This window comes from Myxocyprinus asiaticus, chromosome 28, assembly GCF_019703515.2.
Source record: "Myxocyprinus asiaticus isolate MX2 ecotype Aquarium Trade chromosome 28, UBuf_Myxa_2, whole genome shotgun sequence".
In the NCBI taxonomy this organism is placed as follows: domain Eukaryota; kingdom Metazoa; phylum Chordata; class Actinopteri; order Cypriniformes; family Catostomidae; genus Myxocyprinus; species Myxocyprinus asiaticus.
In genome coordinates, this window is record NC_059371.1 from 16,334,343 (window position 1) to 16,349,760 (window position 15,418).

Sequence of the window (15,418 nt, forward strand, 5' to 3'; positions counted from 1 at the left end):
TTCATCAAGGATGTATCTGTACATTGCTGCATTCATCTTTCCCTCGATCCTGACTAGTCTCCCAGTTCCTGCCGCTGAAAAACATCCCCACAGCATGATGCTGCCACCACCATGCTTCACTGTAGGGATGGTATTGGCCAGGTGAAGAACGGTGCCTGGTTTCCTCCAGACATGACGCTTGCCATTCAAGCCAAAGAGTTCAATCTTTGTTTCTCATGGTCTGAGAGTCCTTCAGGTGCCTTTTGGCAAACTCCAGGCGGGCTGTCATGTGCCTTTTACTGAGGAGTGGCTTCCATCTGGCCACTCTACCATACAGGCCTGATTGGTGGAGTGCTGCAGAGATGGTTGTTCTTCTGGAAGGTTCTCCTCTCTCCACAGAGAAATGCTGGAGGTCTTTCAGAGTGACCATCGGGTTCTTGGTCACCTCCCTGACTAAGGCCCTTCTCCCCCGATTGCTCAGTTTGGCCAGGCGGCCAGCTCTAGGAAGAGTCCTGGTGGTTCCAAACTTCTTCCATTTACGGATGATGGAGGCCACTGTGCTCATTGGGACCTTCAATGCTGCAGACATTTTTCTGTACCCTTCCCCAGATCTGTGCCTCTATACAATCCTGTCTCAGAGGTCTACAGACAATTCCTTGGACTTCATGGCTTGGTTTGTGCTCTGACATGCACTGTTAACTGTGGGACCTTATATAGACTGGTGTGTGCCTTCCCAAATCATGTCCAATCAACTGAATTTACCACAGGTGGACTCCCATCAAGTTGTAGAAACATCTCAAGGATGATCAGTGGAAACAGGATGCACCTGAGCTCAATTTTGAGTGTCATGGCAAAGGCTGTGAATACTTATGTACATGTGATTTTTTTTTTTCGTTTTTTTATTTTTAATAAATTTGCAAAGATTTCAAACAAACTTTTTTCACGTTGTCATTATGGAGTATTGTTTGTAGAATTTTGAGGAAAATAATGAATTTAATCCATTTTGGAATAAGGCTGTAACATAACAAAATTTGGAAAAAGTGAAGTGCTGTGAATACTTTCCGGATGCATTGTACAGTTGAAAGCTATTTGGTTCGTTAAATGAAGCTTAACATTTTCTTTGTTTTTGAGTTGCCACAGTATGCAATAGACTGGCATGTCTTAAGATCAATATTATGTCAAAATGGGCATAAAGAAACAGCTTTATCTAGAAACTTGTCAGTCAATCATTGTTTTGAGGAACGAAGGCTATACAATGCTTGAAATTGCCAAAAAAACTGAGAATTTTTATAAAAAGGTGTACACTACAGTCTTCAAAGACAAATGACAGCTGGCTCTAGCAAGGACAGAAAGAGATGTGGAAGGCCAGATGTACAACTAAACAAGAGGATAAGTACATCAGAGTCTCTAGTTTGGGAAATAGAGGCCTCACATGTCCTCAGCTGACAGCTTCATTGAATTCTACCCGCTCAACACCAGTTTCATGTATAACAGTAAAGAGAAGACTCAGGGGTGCAGGCCTTATGGGAAGAACTGCAAAGAAAAAGCCACTTTTGAAACAGAAAAACAAAAAGAAAAGGTTAGAGTGGGCAAAGAAACAGACATTGGACAACAGATAATTCGAAAAGAGTGTTACGGATCTTACAGTTTTTCTCGATTGCTTAAACACATTTGTCCACTCTGACATCACATTTTGAAAACAGTTAACACACAGGCTAAAACTGAAGCACACTGGCCAAAAACAACTAATTTTGTTTGCAAAATGCTCTAACACTCACAAAACATTAAAAACATGCAACAAAAGAAAATATTTCCATCAAACACCACAACTTGTGGTCAAATTAATATATTCTTTCAATCAATCATTACACAATGGACAACAAAATACAGCTATAAATATGAAATATATGATACTTTTCAAACTCAGAAATGCTGAATACTGTAAAAAAAAAAAAAAAAAAAAAAAAAAAACAACCAAAGGAAACTTATGGGTGGAAATATCTAAAAAACTAAATAAAGAGTTGAAATACTCAGAACTACACATTCAGTCCATTCGTTCCTGACGATAATGCCACAGGTTCTCATCAACATCGCATTGGATGTTTTCCCTTGCAATGCACCGAGGGAAATACCTCCTTGCATGGCGTATCCATCCCTGGCAGTCCTCTGCACCTATTGCCAGGCAACCAGCACTCATTGCCTCCAGGAGGGACATCTGCTCATATGGCCGGTGATCATACACCTTCTATCTCCAAGCAGAGAAGAACTCCTCAATTTGGTTCAGAAAAGGAGAGTATGCAGGGAGGAATTGAATCATCATATGGGGCTGTGCTGCAAACCATTCATTCACAAGGTGAGAGTGGTGGAAGGCAACATTGTCCCAAATGATGACATACAGAGTCATGCCAAGCCTCAACAGCCCTCTCTCTTCGGGTGGAACCAGTCTTTCATTCAGTGCATCAAGAAATGTGATGAGGCGTTCTGGAATGTATGGGCCGATAGTTGGTATGTGGCAAAGGACACCATCATTGGAGATGGCAGCACACATGGTGATACTGGCGCCCCACTGACCTGGCACTGTAACAGTGGCACTCTGCCCAATGATGTTCCTCCCACGTCTCCTCACTTTACAGAGGTTGAAGCCGGCTTCATCTACATAAATTAATTTGTGATGTGCCCCTTCAGCTTCAAGCTCAATTATTCTCTAAGATGAAAGCAAATTCATAAAGCAAATTATTCCAGTTGCATTTAACTGTATGGTATAACAAGGCATTACAATAACAAATCCATACCTGCACATACAGGAATCTTGCCTCCTTCACGATGTCAGAATTTCTTTGGAATGGAACTCTGTACAGCTGCTTCATTCTGACATGGTTTCGTTTAAGGACTCTTATCAATAGTTGCCAAACTCACACTGTTGATATTTCTAAATGCTCCCTGATCTGCAATTACTGCTGCCTGGATTTCACGCAGTCTGATCGCATTGTTTGCCACGACCATATCTACAATGGCAGCCTCCTGTTCAACACTAAAGATCTTTCCTCTGCCACCAGTGTGTGGTAGTGTGTGGATTCTATAAAGTAAAAGCAAAAAGCATGTCAAAATTGACATTATGACAGTCACATAAATGGGATTGATGAAACATCTGCATTACTGTAGACACAGTTTGTTCTGCTAACAGTGCAATACAGTAAAGCTGAAATACACTGTGGTATACAGTAACATTGTGACTTACCTGTTCTCATTCCGAAAAAGCCAGACAATAGATGCCACAGTGCTCCGACTCAGAATGGACTGGACCCTTTGTCCAGCCTCTCTAAAGGACAAGCCATGATTGATGACATGGTCAATAATTGTTGCCCAAATTTCATTTGAAACTTGAGCTCTATTTTCTCCTCTTGCTGCGGCTCCTCCACCATGCATGCAAACTCCTCTTCCTCGGGCCCCTCTGCCATGGCCTCTTACTCTCCTTCTGTGCTTTTGATCCATGCTTGCAAATAGCAACACAGAGGTGGCATCTTTTATGGATGGATGAGGGCTGATTGAAGAGTTGTGCATTAGAGATTCATAATTATGCAAGTACTTTCTATCAGCTGTGAATAGATGTTTTCCTTTTGTTCAACACAGTTAATCCAATAGAGTTTGGGGTCTTTCAATGAGATCTGTGGTAACTGTTTTGACAAAGGGTGTGAAAAATGTGTGAAGCAAATGAAAAAGTGTTAAGACATTTGCAAGAGAAGACTTCTGCTGTGCTAAGAAGGTGATGATGAAGATCAAGTGGATTCCAGTTTCATTAAGTGTATCTTAGCAAATGAGAAAAACTGTAAGAAGTTCTGAATTGTTTTTTTGTTTTTTTATTGTAATAGTAATTTTCCATGTTATTAATGTCCTGATTATACATTGTGATCAGTTGAATACCACTTTGGTGAATAAAAGTACCAATTTCTTTCCATAATAGCAAAATCTGTACATCATTCCAAACATTTGGCCGCCTGTGTGTGTGTGTGTGTGTGTGTCCAGGTATTCCCTACATTGTGGGGACCAAATGTACCCACGAGGATAGAAAACCTGACATTTTTGATGTTGTGGGGACAGTCAGTCACTCCCCATGAGGAAAACAGCTTATAAATCATACTAAATTATGTTTTTTGAAAGTGTAAAAATGCAGCAAGTTTTCTGTGAGGGTTAGGTTTAGGGGTAGGGTTAGGGTTAGGGGACATAATATAAAGTTTGTTTTGTATAAAAACCATTATATCTATGGAGAGTCCTCATAAAACATGAAAACCCAACATGTCTTACTAGAACAGACAAATACATTCTTGCAGCAGTAATCTTAGCTGTATGAAGTATGGTGAGTTTAGATGAGACAGCTGTGAGTAGCTAATTATCAAACGTAAATTAGATAAGGTGGTGGTCACTCAATGGAATTTGAGAGATGGAAGACAGGATTGGGTTAGTGATGTGAAGGATTGAGAGGCTGAAGTAACGCCCCATTTTGGGGCTGTCTTGCTTGCTTTTTGTCTCTCTCCCTTTTCCTCTGTTACACAGTCAAACACTCTCAGAACCTCTTAGACCAATAAAGTGATGAGGAATGATGAGGAATTGAGGTAGGTAAAGGGAATGTTTTTTCTTATTCTTTCAGTGTAACTATGAGTGCTTGGCTGTAACGTGTGATGCATTTCTTTACACAGTGTAATGTAGGGCTGGGCGATATGCAAGAAATATGTTCATGATATTTTTATTAATAAATATAGCAAAATCTGATTACATCGTCAACCCCCCTGCCCTACTGCCGAGATGTAATACTTTTGCTTTATTGATTTTGCTTTCAAAATTTTATTAATTTATTGAAACATAAAAAAAAAACTAATTCCAGAAATATTTCAAATGAATACTTCAAAGGAATCAAACGAAATAATTTTCGTTTTCCATCACACAAGTATCCGTCAACAAAAACAAGTGGAAAATTACTTATATAAATTAAGATCTAAAGAAAATGTTTAAATGTAAGCATAATAATAATGATAATTTAAATATACTGTAAATCAATTTTAGGTTCAATGTGTTTTTGTATTATTTTATGATTTGTGAACCTGTAAAGATGACTGAAATATAGAAGAAAGAGTGAGAACTCTTTACGTGCACGTGTTCCTCGTGCTTCACGCCTCTGAAGAAACAATTAATCAGACACACGCATCAACATCTTTTCTGTCGTCTTTTCTTAAAAATATAAGAAATATTTTCTTCACGCTAACAGCATTTCTTGTCATGTGTCACTCGCACCTGAAATAGACAACCCGCATTTGGCGGGTCGTAGCAGGTACTAATTTTAAACCCCGAGCTACTGTTTAATTTATTTATTTTTTGCCAACTTCCCAGCTCCATGGTTTTGTCATTTCCCAATATTGTTGAACATCATCTGTCAGTAAGCGTCAATATCGGCATCGGGACATTTGTCAGATATCGCAGACATCCGATTACGTAGTCCTAACGCCCAGTAATGTGGAAAGTTTACAGGGATATGCAAGGAATATTACTTTGATAAATGTTAGTTAATTGTAGTGTCAACTGGTAAAGCATGGTGTTAGCAAAGCCAAGGTCACAGATTTGATTCCTAGTGAACACACATGCTGATAAAATTTACAGTAAAGCTTGAATGCACTGCAAGCCACATAAGCCACATTAAAGTTTCTGCCAAATGTGTCAGTTTAATAATATCAAATTATTTGCAGTTTAGAGCTATAGAGGAGATTAATGGATGTTTTAATTTTGTTTTTTGTTTGTTTTACAGATATATTTCAAGAAAAATAAATCTTTGTGCAAGCATTGGTTGTAAGTAGTTTTACGATGCATGATCTGCTGGTAATTATACATGTGCCAATAAAAATCTGAAAATGAGTAGAGTTTATTGGCCAGGTATATTTGCACAAAAGGACTTTGTTCTGGTCCAAGGACTGCTGGTTTATATAAAAAGTTATTATACCTACTACAATACAGTATGTAATACTACAATGCAACACAATACACAATACTAAACAATACACAGGTAGGATCTTGAACGGACTATTGTGTAGACTATAGATAAGTGGATAAAAAAATATATATTTCATAATAGCACACTTGTGTGTAGTAGTCAGAATACAATGTGCAAGTGAAGGTCTTTTAGGAAACATAGGCCAATATGATTCACTTAATTTGAGCTTGGTGTGAGACAAAGAAGTTTGAAAATCCCTTAATGGTCTAATGGCGCAAAAAAAACTTGCCTAAAATAGTACACCTTATGTATGTATGCCTCCATTGCATAGCTTTCAGAATAACCAGCACTTATTAATGACTATGTTAACCATTGTCTGTTGTTGCTTATTAATTAAATCAAGGATACATTATAATTTTCTATACACAACTTTCAAAGAGCATAAAAGACAACTTAACCAATAAGGAGATACTATAATTTGCAAATGTATACTGAACACTTAGGTTGAGATTAAGATTGATCAGAGAGAGATTTTGGACTGTAAAAGGTTCACTGTTGATGCTTACGTCTTAAAAACATTGCTGTCTCTCACCTGATGTGTTGGCCCAAAGCCATGACACCTGCCCTGCACCTGCCACTCATTTCTCTTTTCCCTCCATATAGTAATAATTTGCATAGTTGTGTACTCTATTCAAGTTTGAATAAGCAATATTCAAAATCTCATAACCGTCTTGTAGGGTTATTGTAGGTCATGCAGGGAATGGACAGACTTTGTCATAGTGTTTGGTGGACCATGGTGTAATGCACAAAACTGTCCTGGTCATTACTGTTTTTTGGGTCTGTTGACCAGTTAATGATTTATGCTTTCTGATTAGATTTTTTTGGAATCTTAATTTGAAGGAGTGTAATACATTTAGACTAGAGTTTTACATTCCTAAATGAGACTGGTGCTTGCCCTAGTCACTTTCAACTTGTTGCGACGATGCTGTTCCTGATGTATTCTGAGTAGTTTCTAGTGTGTTTTATGTGTTTACTAGGGCATTGCTAGCTAGTTGCTTACTGGCCCAAGTCAAAAGAGTCCACCATCAGTCCCGCACTTCTGTATGAAATTCAGGTCCCTAGATATGGTTTGGTTCCCTTCTTCAATGTTAATTGATGGGATTTCTTTGTCCATCAGGGAAAAATGTAAGGCTGACTGCTAGTATTGTAATAACACACCTCTCCTTAACAAACAGCATGATTTGAGTTAGAGACAGTTTAGCAGAGACAAAGCACTGGTATTAAAAAGAATGGGAGAAATTGGAACACCCAACGGCTTATGGATGTAGAAAAGGAAGTCCTGCCTCACAGGAAATCGCCTGACAATCAGCATGCGCATTAGCTGAACCAGCCTGAAAAATAGCATCTTTTAAGTGTGAATTATAACCAGTGTTATCAGATTTTACTGCTAATTTTAAAAACGTTCTTTGATTGTGATCTTGACCAACCATTTTGGAGATTTTGGTATTTTTCCATTCAAGTACTGTATATAAGAGCTGTACATTTACGCCACTTGTTTACTTGGATGCACAGGTAAATATCTAAACATGCTGGGCATTATTGCCTGCCGCAGACCTCTGCCAGTGTTTACATAGAAAATAGCTGCCCAGCCTGCCTGGGTGTGTTCCAAATATGGCCACCAATTGAGCTGACTTATGCTGAAAGTGACTTTGTCTGAGCACAAACGAGTATGACAAGTGGGCTGAAGTTTAATACTTCAGACTGAAGTATAATAGGGTTAGTTCACCCAAAAATGAAAAATAATTTACTGAGTCATGTTGTTCCAAACACATATTCTTTCATCCTTGCATTAGCAAGCACCACTAATGGTTTACTGCTACATATTAAAATTGTTGCCAAACTTTAAAATTTTCCCTTTCTCTCTCTTTTCAGAATTAAGTTTTACGAGATTCATACGACTTTTACACCTTTGTTATCATCAGTATAAACTGCAAACAACAGAGAACCCCTTTGTACAGAGAACATCGTCCATAGACTGCCATCATATCACTGTGCACAGTTGTACATAGAACAAAGAACCAGCTTTTCCTGTTGAAAACATATGTGATTATTTTCTACATCCTTTATAAAGTCTATAGCTGCACCCCCTATTGGGGCCATGCCCCACCTGATGAACAATGACAACTCCTTTAGCTCCAAGCAAGAGCTTCTGGTCCTACAGGACAGTCCATTCGGACCCAGTCCAGACATTACCAGCCCGGTAGAGTCCCAGGGCTCTGGTTCAGCCAGCACGTCTGGAGATGCCCACATTGTGTTCCACAAGACAGACAAACAAGGGTCTGAGCTCATAGAGCCGCCCCTTGGGGTGAAGTTTGTCCCCACGACCTCTGAGAATCTTTGTGGATGGGGAGCACTGACCCCACGGTTTATCCAGACCTTCAATACCCCTCACTGGGTTCTCTTCTTCCTCTGTGTGGCCTCCTTCCTCCAGGGCATGATCATCAATGGCTTCATCAACACTGTCATCACCTCCATCGAGAGACGTTTTGACCTGCGCAGCTACCAGGTAAATGTGTAAAAGTTAGTCAACATGAAACAAAATTGACCCTGTTAACTTCCTAAATCCCTGTTTCTGGGCTTATTGTGAGTGATCCATTGATATATGCTATTTTTTAACAAAAACTTTTGTGTTTGTAATCTTAAATCAAAATGTAAAACTTCTTCTGAAACAACTTTTCACTGATGACACCGATATATAAAATTAAGTTTTTTGTAGAATATCCTGTTTCACTTGGATATACATCACATTATTGAAGTGAAATGGATTAGGAGTGGCATTTCAAATTTTCTCTAAGTACCTTTAAGTTTAAAAGTAAAAAAATTTAACTAAAATGGCTTACAAACTATGTAATGTTAATGTTGACTTGGCCAGTCAAATTCTTCAAGATGTTCTGAGGATAATCACACTAAGACTACTTCAAGTGTTAAATTTACAGTAATTCCCCTGCAACCTCTATCTATAAAGGAATTTTAGGCTAATTCACAATTTGCATACTTCTAAGAATGAAAAGAACGTATTGCGCTGTTGATTATAAAGTATGTACTTTCAGGTATGAAGTACCGTTGCAAACCAATCCTCTTCCGTAGCGCAAGTGGTTGTGGGTAACATTAGTCCAAAAAGTATGCACAAATGTGTGCTCTAAAAATCCACTTGAAACAGAATACCATTTGGGTACCTTCAATATAATACTTGGAATGTACTATAATTTGGGGCCTATTACTGTAATCCTAAGCTTACCTACTGTGGTACAGATAGTATGCAAATTGGGTTCATATTTATTCTAAAGCTGGTATAACTGTAGCATAAAATTATTCTTTCTCTGCAGCATTAACACTGTATTATTTGTTGCCTCCTTAGGCGGGACTTATTGCGAGCTCCTACGACATTGCTGCTTGTGTTTGTTTGACATTCGTAAGCTACTTTGGTGGTACTGGCCATAAGCCTCGATGGCTGGGCTGGGGTGTACTGATCATGGCACTGGGGTCACTGGTCTTTGCCCTGCCCCATTTCACAACACCATCCTATCAAGCGAGAGTACCGGAGCGCATGGGACTGTGCTCGGCCAATAGCACAGAAATGTGTGTCGGCGAGGAAGGAGGGCTCTCAGCTTACCGCTACGTCTTCATGCTGGGACAGTCTCTACATGGGGCAGGGGCAACCCCTTTGTACACACTCGGAGTCACCTATCTTGATGAAAATGTTAAGTCAAACTATGCACCTGTATATATAGGTGAGTGTGGCGGCACCATGAAAAACATGAGTATTTGGTGTTTGAGCTTGTCATTAAACATCTAGTAAAGGGGTCTTCAACCTGTTGGTGGATGGAAAGACAGACCAGGCAGGGACCCTCTGTTATATGTTGTACAAAACTGAGTGTTGCATTTTAAGCCTGGCATATAATAGCATGCATGTAGTACCATATTAATACAGTATATTTACATACTTTTTGATGTACCTTACATTACAAAGCATGTAAAATAACCACTTATGGTTTACGGAGTCATATAATTATAGGTTTATTTTTTTGTTATTTAATACATAATTATGTTTTGTGTGTTTGCATTATATACGTATTCATGTATTTATTGAAAATTAGTTTGAGTTCAAACAATAATTGGACTGAAGTCTAGTGATTTAGTAAATGCACAAACTTTGTTACACTAGAAATTTTACTGGGAACATACACATCATACAACATATAGAAGGATAGTTTAAACTAGTGATTGACCAATATGGGTTTTTTAATGGCTGATACAATGCCGATATATCACACAATTTAATATAGTAAATAACATAAACATAAAATTGCTAAAAATGAATAAACTCTTATTTAGCACAATATTTTCACACAAAATTTAAATTTGGAAAAATGAATCTAAAAAAAATAATGTTGTATTTTAAATGGTAGATAGCAGTTTCTTCTGTTTAGTCATCAAATTTTAGTAATTTATTTGCCCATGAAGAAATTGTTAATATATTAGGAAGAAGGAAATAACAGCACACACAGTAGTCCAGCAACCATGGATGGCATGTCCACATTAGCAATCGCATTTTCTCCAAAAATACAGAATTAAACAAATTGTACATACAGTGCATTGTGAATATGACATTTACTTATAGCGCACATGAAGCACTTTTACTTTGAAGTTGCACTCACGCGCTCGTGCGGATCCAGCGTGTGCAGCAATCTCCTGACAGTTTAAACGGCCTGGATCGCCTGCTTGTATTGTCATGGACTGACCGTCATGATTTGTGAATCAGAGGAACTTTTGATCCTGATACTGAAGTTTTGATTCTGGATGATAGAATACGCGCTTCAGAGGAAGATATTACTGTAGTTGAGCACTCGACGGGAAGAAAACGCCGGATTTTCATGAGGTTCGTGAATTACATCTGTTTAAACGAGATATCTGCATATTTGTAGACGGTATATAATAGAAGTTTTTGCCCTTTATCATTAGAAAATATTTGCCCTTTATCATTAGAAAAGAAAGTTAGTTACAGGGAACTGTTGAGGGGAGACTGGAAGATATAAGAGTGCTCCACAGGATGCTGGATCAGCTAAAGTTGTGTGAGGTTGGTTTATTACATCTATTTAAACGAGATATGTGCATATTTGCAGATAGTGTATGATATTAGTTTTATCGATATTTGCCTTTTTATCATTAGACAAGACAGTTAAAAGTTACAGGGAAATTTTGAGGAGAGAGAGGGACAATGAAACAGGCGAGCACTTTAACATTATGAGCTCAAAACGCATCTGCCGCGGCTCTGATATGCAGACCATTTAAATGTCACTGTGTTGCACACCGGTCTATTATTGTAGTAACACGATGGCACGTAACAACAATATGAACCATGACTGGTCGTTTACATGTCTCAGTCGCTTCACATGCAAGCAGGCAATTCTCAGAGCCCTCAAGAAACAAATCGGCCAAACAGGAAAATGTATCTGCCGATTATTAAAAATTCCAAAAAACGGCCGATTTATCGGCATCGGCGATATATCGGTCAATCACTAGTTTAAACATTTTACTTGTGATTTTAATGCTCAAATATTTACCACAGACCAATCAGATACACATTTTAAGAGAATTCCACAAACAATTAAACAACAGCTGTTCTTCAAATGGACAGTTGAATTTGTCCATTACTCCCATTTACTAATGATTTTATGTCAAGTTGACATCTGTCCTAATCTATAGTGTTTTTGCTTCATTTATTATTTGTTATAGGTTAAAGTCAGGGTGAATATAGTAAGGCTGACTGTTGCATTATAAGTGTCTGTGGTTGTTGTTTTCACGCCTCAACAAGATGTAATCAGAGGCTAATTTAGCAAGACCTGTGAATAGGAGTGTGTGTCCTTTTAAGAAAATTAACTACATGTCATCTCAAGGTGATGACTGTTGCATTTACATACCTTGCTGTTGTGTAAAAGCAACTTGTGACATCATGTCATACTGTTGACATAATTACAATGTTTAATCATACTTGATTTTATCACAAGGTTTGCTGATTGTTTTGGCAATCCAAAATGACTCGCACAATGTTCTAAAATGCTTTCTTGTAATTTAGTTATATATTACATGGAAAACACTCAAGGATTGGTATTTGTCCTAAATGAACCCTGCAATTTTGTCCCACTCAAGTCAAGCTTCGACACACCTAGTATTTTTTTCTTTTGTCTTTATCAGTGTGCACCACTAGTTTCCACCTCAGACATCAATACAACCTCCTTCAATTGTTTGTCTTTCCAGCATCCAGTTTTCAAAGGCCATTGAAGACATTCACTTCCCTGCTTGCTCCCTTTACATTTCACCAGTGGATCTTTTGATGAAAACATGAATCAGTGTGAAGGCTGACCAGTTGTTATATAACACAATAGAGCAATAGAGAGAGTTACAGACACCTACAGTACACTTCAAATGTGCTATGTTCTCTTTTCCCAGGGATCTTCTACACGGCTGCCATTGTAGGACCTGCGGCCGGATACTTGTTGGGTGGATTCTTTCTGAACATTTACACAGAGATTGACCAAACGTAAGTGGCATGGACCAAGCACAGAGTGATAAAGAAACTCTGTCCTCAGAGTAAACTTTCAGAAACTTCATTAAAATTGCTGTGTGTGAGTCAACTACAACCCTAATTCCAAAAAAGTTGGGACAGTATGGAAAATGCTAATAAAAACCAAAAGGAGATTTGTAAATTCTATTCACCCTGTGATTTATTAAAAAGCACTACAACAACACTGTCACGTTCGGTCTCCCTTATGTTCTCCATGGACTCTTATTTTGAAGTTTCCCCCTGGACTCCATTTCCCACAGTGCACTACCCTCATCACCTCCATCTGTTCCACATCATCCTCACCTGTCTTCAATCCCCTCATCAGGTCTTGTGTATATATACCCTCCAGTTTTGTTCATTGTTTGTCAGTTCTTGTCTGTGTAAGCTTGTGTTAGTTTGTTGATTTCGCTTATGGCACACCATGTTATTTTGTATCGACTTCATATTCTTCATTAAAGCCTGCATATAGATACATCGCCTCTCCTACACAACTTGTGACAAACACATTATTTGATCTTTTACCTTGTTTTTGAAAATATACACATTTCAAATCAGATGATTGCAACATGCTCAACAAAGAAGTTGGGACAGTCTGAGAGTTTTCCACTGTGTAACATTTCTTCTAATTACACTTATTAAGCATTTGGGCACTGAAGACACAAGTTTGTTCAGTTTAGCAAGCAGAATTTTCCCCTAGTTCATCCATTATGTAATTTAGGTCTTCAGCTGTGCAATTGTACGGGGCCTTCATTGCCATATTTTGTTTTTCTTAATGCGCCACACATTCTCAATTGGAGACAGATCCCATACACTTGTAATCCAGGCACTATGTGGTTTGGCATTGTCATGCTGGAAAATGCAGGGACGTCCCTGGAAAAGACAGCATCTGGATGGCAGCATATGTTACGCCAAAATTTGTACATGTACTCGACAGACCACAAAACACAATTTCTCTGTTCTAGTTTCCATCTCAGATGAGACCGAGCCAAGAGAAGTCGGCGGCACTGCTAGACAGTGCTGATGTATGGCTTCTGCTTTGCATAGTAAAGCCTTAACTTGCACCTGTGGATGCAGCGGCGAATGTTGTTGACTGACTAAGGTTTACCGCAGTATTCCTGAGTCCATGTCATGATATCCATTACAGAGGGTTGACGGTTTTTAAGATGTCTGAGGCACTGCAGATCATGCACATTCAGAAGTGGTTTTCCAGCATGACAACGCCAAACCACAATCTGCTCGGATTGCAAGTGCATGGCTGCTAGATTGGCCTGCCTGCAGTCCTGATCTTTCTCCAATTGAGAATATGTGGCGCATTATGAAACGCACAATACGGCAACAAAGGCCATGTACAACTGCACAGTTTAAGACCTGCATAATGGATGAATGAGGCAAAATCCTGCTTGCTAAACTTAAACTTGTGCCCAAACTCTTGTGTTATTAAAAGAAGTTATGATGTTACACAGTGGTAAACACTTGACTATTCCTACTTTTTTGGAGCATGTTGCAGTCATCTGTTTTGAAATGTGTATATTTAAAAAAAAACAAAAAAACAATTAAATCAAAAAATGTAATTAAAACATCAAATAATGTGTTGTTGTAGGGCTTTCAATATAGCACAGGGAGAATAGAATACTGTCCCAAATTTTTAACAATTGGTTTTGTATTAGTAAGGCATTTATAAGTTGATTTCACCTAAAAAATTAAATAGTCTAACTTTCGGGCTCTGTGGCACTATCCAAACATTCTAGCCTGACACAGAAACATTGGCTTTACCAATGGAGTGAGTTTGGGGCGGGACTGTTGGTACAACTAATGGAAGAGTTCTGATGGTAGTTTTCTGCAATCTGTTTAAAAACAATGATAATTTTTGCCATTCCGTTTGGTGACACTTATTAGTGACACAGAAATTACACACTTCAATTTTAAAATAAGTAAGCCTAACTTGATACAACATGTAGTACAAAGGTTTTATGAGTCTCAGACTCCTAGTGGTCAATAGTTGAATTGCATTGTCTCCATTTAGTCTACACCCATATTGCTTGATCCTTATTTAATTAAACAGATTGATATGCTTAGTTTTATGTTGTCAAATGGGTTTTTGGTGCCAAAAAAGTAGGTTTTTTTTTTTTTTTATCATACTTTAGGGTAATTGTTAGGGTTAGGGACAATTTTATAACAATCCCTTGAAATTTAATGAGCTGTTTTGCTGATTTGCCTATAATATTTCTATGTATGCCTTCTTTGCATGTCAAATGAGAAACAACGCTTTGCTTCATTCACACATAAGCTGTGGGATACTCTCAGGTCCAGGAAAGTTTAGCAGTGCTCCATTCAGTTCAGTTTCTTTGCAAAGACTGCATTACATTCTGAGAGGTTCAATGTGCTGCACACCCTGTTTAAGACTGAAATTAACAAGGTGTGGGATCCTTCAAAAAGTAAATGCAGAGTAGCAGGTAGAAGTACAGAATTATACTTTTTTTCCAGCTTGGTTTCAATAAATGGTCTTTTATGTTTTGAGCTCTGAAAATTTGAGGAAAATTGTATTCCTTACTATACAACTCCTTTTATAAGATAGAAAAACAATATAGTTAAGACAATATAATTAGTAAATGTAATTGAGACGAGTTGAAGTCCAATAGAGAATTTTATAAAGAACAGACTTTTTAAGCTAAAGAGTATCTCTTTCTCTCAGGACAGAGCTGACTCCAGAGAACCCGCTATGGGTGGGGGCTTGGTGGATTGGTTTCCTGGCCGGAGGGGCTGCAGCTCTGCTTATTGCTCTGCCTATTCTGGGTTACCCACGCCAGTTACCAGGTGCTACCCACAAGTGTCATTTA

The 15,418-nt window shown here is 38.3% G+C and overlaps 1 protein-coding gene across 4 annotated transcripts in view; it reads left to right on the top strand.

Annotated features, from left to right (window-relative positions):
• The window catches only part of LOC127419266 (solute carrier organic anion transporter family member 4A1-like), a 55,152-nt gene that overhangs the window by 23,756 nt on the left and 15,978 nt on the right, over positions 1 to 15,418 (top strand). For 3 of the 4 annotated variants that reach the window (XM_051660535.1, XM_051660534.1, XM_051660537.1), the window contains 4 exons: positions 7,889 to 8,522; positions 9,375 to 9,747; positions 12,467 to 12,557; positions 15,274 to 15,395. In XM_051660535.1, coding sequence (XP_051516495.1) covers positions 8,115 to 8,522; positions 9,375 to 9,747; positions 12,467 to 12,557; positions 15,274 to 15,395 — 994 coding nt within the window. In that variant the 5' untranslated portion in view covers positions 7,889 to 8,114. Of the gene's footprint in view, positions 1 to 4,543; positions 4,590 to 7,888; positions 8,523 to 9,374; positions 9,748 to 12,466; positions 12,558 to 15,273; positions 15,396 to 15,418 lie in introns of those variants that run through there. The other variant, XM_051660538.1, reaches the window with a different exon arrangement.